The sequence below is a fragment of the Convolutriloba macropyga genome, unplaced genomic scaffold (genome assembly GCF_964194025.1).
Source record: "Convolutriloba macropyga unplaced genomic scaffold, txConMacr16.3 SCAFFOLD_5849, whole genome shotgun sequence".
NCBI lineage: Eukaryota > Metazoa > Xenacoelomorpha > Acoela > Convolutidae > Convolutriloba > Convolutriloba macropyga.
In genome coordinates this window covers 1-4,956 of record NW_027450810.1, presented here as the reverse complement: position 1 = coordinate 4,956, position 4,956 = coordinate 1, and the positions used below count along the sequence as shown (strand labels likewise).

Here is a 4,956-nt window from a genome sequence, read left to right as displayed (position 1 = left end):
TGAGAGATGGGATGCAATTCCCACCATTAAGCCGAATCCACCGACCTTGGGCAACGCCGTCCTCAGCATTCGACTAGAAGTTGTCACAGATTTTGGCGGGGAAGGACGAATCGTAGGTTTGTTTTGTTCCGACCGGGTGGATACCGTACCGCGATGCTGCAATCAATTAATGGCTAGTCCTGAAACACGGATAGATCGGCCGAAAATACTCGTAGAGTACTGTCCTCGTGTAGGTGTAGTTTGAAACAGACTTCGATCCGATCGCAACGGAACCGCGCTTCGTGGCCCCTGTGGCAGAGGATGAGATTCAGTAGAACATGGATCCTGTGGCTTTCTATGCTGTCGATATAGGGATGCAGTTGTGATGTTCACGGCCATGCCCTCGGGCTGCATGGCAGCACAGCACTCTCTGGAACAACGGCCCTTGGTACGGTACCGTACTAGTACTCACTTCGTGGGTACCCGATATACTAGCAAGGGTACCCTACCTACCTACTGGTAGGTACTTTACTCGCGTACGTACGAGTTCCAGCTGGAGAAGGTACCTCCTACCCTAATCCCTCTTTCTCTGCATCTCGCAGGTATCGCTACACCTGCACCGCTAGATTGTGGTTGCCTCTCACCGGCCCGACGAGGACCTTAGCAAGTATGCCGCCCACAGATCGGGGTTGAGGGCAATGACAGAAACTTGGAGTAAAGACAGAACGGTACCTACCCACGTTCAACGGCATAGAATCCTGCACTGCAGACCAGTGAATCGAAGAGATGGGATCATCGCCCTCGCTACGAGTAAATGCCCCCCCGACCAGCTGTGTACAGTGCTGTGTGACCCCCCCCCCCCCCCCCGCCGGCCCCAGGCGGAACAAACCGACCACGCCACCTAACTCCCCACTCCACCTAAACCTGCACACACATGAGCACAGCGCATGGACAGCTTCACACCAGCGGCAGGGAAACCTTGGTCGCCCCCCCCCCCCTGCGCTTCCCACGATCGAGCTAACTGCACTTGGAAGCTCCCATGACCTGCTCCCGCACTGTACTGACTGTGCTATACCACGCTGGTCCCACCAGGTTTCTGATGTAGAGGAGTCACTCAGTCCAGCCCTCCTTAGCCCGGGCTTAGACAGCCAGGATGTCGCTGAGGGTCAGCAGGGATGCTCTTGGAGCTGTGTGTATGCTGAGGTCATGTGATACGCTCAGTGAGTACGCTCTATCCTATATCAGCAGGCGGCCGCTCCTGCCGTTGCACCTCCTTGGCACATGAGACTGCGCCACCTCTTCCTCACCTATTCTTGAATCGCACCCTCTCATGCTAATCTGGTTTTCTTTGTTCTGCCACAGATACGTCGTACCAGTTGTAGTATTCAACACTGTGCTGGTTGCTGCTCCTACTTTATGTGCTAGGCCGCTGAGCCTGGCGCCCTGTGATTGAGGCCTACAGTTGGCCGTTGGTGTGTCAAGCAGTAGGCCCAGACGCTGCCGTGCATGTGACGACCTGCACGAAAAACCTCCTGTCGAGGCTGTGCAAGGGTCTGAGAGGCTGCGGTGCTTCTGCCCATCTTAGTTCTTCCACTCTTAGTATATGCCCTTCAAGGCTGCCTGTCACATCGCGCGCCAGGTTTTGGCTGGGCCAAGTCCAACAAACAGCTTGTTGGCGCTTAGAGGAGCGGGCCCTGGAGCCTGTTGCTGCCGTTGGACATCTTGTTGAGTTTCCAGCCATGGGATCAAAGGGGACACAACCTCGGAGTTCCGGCACAATATGCCGGCATCCGCTTCACGCCTGCGGTCTGGTTGGTCATCTTCTGCTGTGCTGGAAGGCTATCTTCGCAATGGCTGTGGCCTTGGGCTGTGCGGCTTATGAGCCTGATGCTGTTGTCCCACCCGGTTTGTCTCGGGGATCCCTAAACCCTATGCTCCCGTATGATCTCCTGCTACGGAAAGCTGGGCCGGTATTTCCCCCTTATCCCTCCTCTGCTGCGCATTGGGGCAGGTATCGGCAGCAAGCCAATGCCGAATGCCTTCCTGCTGCCTGGAGTGCCAGAAACGATAGCAGTCTATGGGTCTGCCGCTGCCGTCCGAGTGGCAGTCTACTTGGCATGCCTGCCTGGAGGAGCCTTTGGGCAGGCAAAGCCGCAGCCAAACGAACTTCACAATCATTGGATGTCTGACCACATCCTCCTTGGCAGCAGTATGACTGCAGGCTTGGCAGTTGAGGCAGCTCTCCTCGCAGCATTTCTCTCCCAGGGCCTCCGACTCAATGCAGCTTCCACCTGCAGGATTGTGGTTTCATTTGGCTGCTCGGCTTTGCTCTTTGTGTTGACAACGGTTGACATGCACTACCAGCGCGATTCTTCCATCCTGTGACAGAAAATGTGCGCTCCTGGGCTGTGGGCCTCCTCCTCTTTCAGGTTCCTCTGGCCACTTGGGCAGTGTGGCGCTCTCAACCAAAGCATGTAACAAGCAGCCCTTAGGCTTTCTCACAACCAGTCACTCCCTCCGCCCCTGCCTACTCCGAATCCATAGAACGGACAATGGCTGTAAACCTTGGGGGAGCATGAACAGCCCGTGGCCTACCTCATGCATGCCAGTTAGCCAATTAGGATACTTCGTTACAGTAGGTAAAACCAGTTTCATCTTGCATACGTGTATGTAAGAATCTTGCATCCCCTGACTGTTGTGTACAGTTCCTACCATATGTCTATCGGGGGGGGGGGGGGGGGGGGCGGAAGTACACAGGAGGCAATGCATGGCTGAACTTACTCCATGGATGTTAGAATCTTCTTCCCCCACACAGGACATGCTCGAACTACGCTTTAATCAGGCGCTCAGGTGGGATCGATGCAGCCTGCTTGTCATGATTCTTGCATTCTCTTCAAGGCAGGGACCTGACGTGTACAGCGACGTGCCCATCACGAGGAAGACAGTGTCCCCATATGTTGCGCACAGATGCTCTGCGGTCTCAATCTTTGTGCCGCCTGATGGGGAGGGAGCATTGGTCTGCACGCGCCAAACCCCTCCAGGGCAGCTGCCTGCCGGATGGATGAGCATTCTGCATCACTGATATCGAATGCGCCACCGGTATTGGGGTATATGCTAACATCGGCGCCCGCCATCCGAGGGAGCAGCCCAAATTCGACACGGTGAGCTAGGCCGTGACTTCTGGTGCCTGGGGTAGTGCTCCCTCCGGTCATCCCCATGAAGGAGGGGTGGCTGATGATCGGCAGCCCAAAGCTGTCGTCGGTTGCAAGCGCCCTAATGGAGTCGAAGCCCGTGACACCAGGAAGAACCAGGGCTGCACCAGCCCCTGCCTCCTTTGCAAACTTGGCACGCTGCATGAAATGCGTGACAGGAGAATTGAGGCAGGCGGCATACAGACAGTTTCGACCGGTCTCCTCGTTGGCCTTCCTGACTGCAGCAGCAATGGCCGACACCCGCGCCTCAAACGGAGCCCAATGTTGGTTCTGCAGGGAGTCATCATCCTACAAAGGCCGCCAGGCATTCAATTTAGTACATTATATTACGGCTTTACAACCTCAAAAGCCCGACATTCCATCCTTTCCGGACTGTATGATCAGCTGCCTAAACACGAGCTGGTCCACACAGTCAGTCACACGGTTACCTTTATCACGTCGAGTCCTCCCTTTGCGAATGCATAGGCAATATCGGCCAGCTCATCGACAGTTCTCCCCAGCGGCTTCAGCACGGCACAGAGCAATGGACCAGTGGCCCTGCGGCAAAGCTTGCGGAGACCTTCCACGCCAAAGCGAGGACCGGGGAAGTGTTGCTGGAGGGTTGGGGACAGGTTGAAGTCTGCGAGGCTTACTTGGGCGTGCAGGCAGCCGAGGCCGTATATGAGGTTAAGGAACTGAGGGAGCTCTCCCCCGACGTCAGCTGCTGGGTACGAGAGGACAGCAGTCCAAATGCTGTTGGAACGGTCACTTCGGGCAGCAAGAACATACGGGGACAGGACGATCATCAGCGACATCTCTGTCTACGTCAGCAGCAGGCGGGGCTATCCGATCAGAGCCGGGCAAGCTGCTGCAATGAAAGATCAAACTTGGCCACTGGTTGCTGGTAGGTTCCTGCGCTACTACACGGTGGTGGACCGGATGCGGCGTTGATGTATACACTTGGTTAGTGTACATATGGTTGACACGCAGCAAGATGATCTCGACTTAATGTAGCATACCTCAGAGTCACGCTAATCACGGTTGCGAGTACTTCGCGCTCTACAGCGGTCCCCTGAACAAGCGACGCAGGCGCCTCAATGGACTGCTCCAAGGCCACAGTCTCTGCCTTGTGTCTCGCCAAATCCTCCGTGTGAGCGCATATTTCGTACGTGACGAGAAACGATTCTGGCTGACCGTTCACGCTCGAGGGTTCCGAATAGGGAAGATCTCGTGGGATCACCATGGATGCAATGGGACTCAACTGGTGGAAACAGAACGCGTGCCACGAGGTGGAGGTTCTCCTGCCGAGATCAATAGAATGGAACCGCAACAGGTTACGTCACACTTGATCGGCGATCATGGAACTGTGTGTCCACGAAGTTTTTTTTTAAAAATTCGAAAGTGAACACAGGTCCTACGGTACCTACCAAATGAAAGAGATACCTGGGTAGGTACTAGGTACCCTACCTTCCTGCGCAGCCATACCAGCAAATAGCAACGTCGGGACAAGTTTGAAGTTGGATGATCGAGCATGCACGATGCATTGCGAAGGTAGCGCTACCAAGGTACTTATTAGGCACCTCTAGTACGCCCAATTATAGCTATATGTGTGAAACCTTCTCGTACGACTAGAGATGGGGTAGGGTACCTAGGCCTGATACGTAGGTACCTACGGCATCGAATATCAGGTTATAAGTACCAGGATAAGCCAGTTATAAATAAGTTATAAACACCATGTAGTTCAACAGATAAGCCAGTAGGTGATAGGTTCGTTACAAGCCAGAAT

The 4,956-nt window shown here is 54.8% G+C and overlaps 2 protein-coding genes across 2 annotated transcripts; one reads left to right on the top strand and one right to left on the bottom strand.

Moving 5' to 3' along the window:
- Window positions 1-672: 672 nt before the first annotated feature.
- LOC142356176 (uncharacterized) lies at window positions 673-2,494 on the top strand. The gene is made up of 3 exons (XM_075408136.1): window positions 673-789; window positions 1,072-1,199; window positions 1,342-2,494. Exon 3 carries the CDS (start codon window positions 1,921-1,923, stop codon window positions 2,362-2,364), a length of 444 nt encoding a protein of 147 aa, XP_075264251.1. The 5' UTR covers window positions 673-789; window positions 1,072-1,199; window positions 1,342-1,920; the 3' UTR covers window positions 2,365-2,494.
- A 415-nt stretch (window positions 2,495-2,909) lies between these two features.
- Window positions 2,910-3,985, bottom strand: LOC142356174 (putative 2,3-diketo-5-methylthiopentyl-1-phosphate enolase). The gene is made up of 2 exons (XM_075408133.1): window positions 3,620-3,985; window positions 2,910-3,479 (listed from the first exon to the last, which is right to left on the bottom strand). The coding sequence occupies exons 1-2, from the start codon at window positions 3,983-3,985 to the stop codon at window positions 2,910-2,912; spliced, it is 936 nt and encodes a 311-aa protein (XP_075264248.1).
- Window positions 3,986-4,956: the final 971 nt, after the last annotated feature.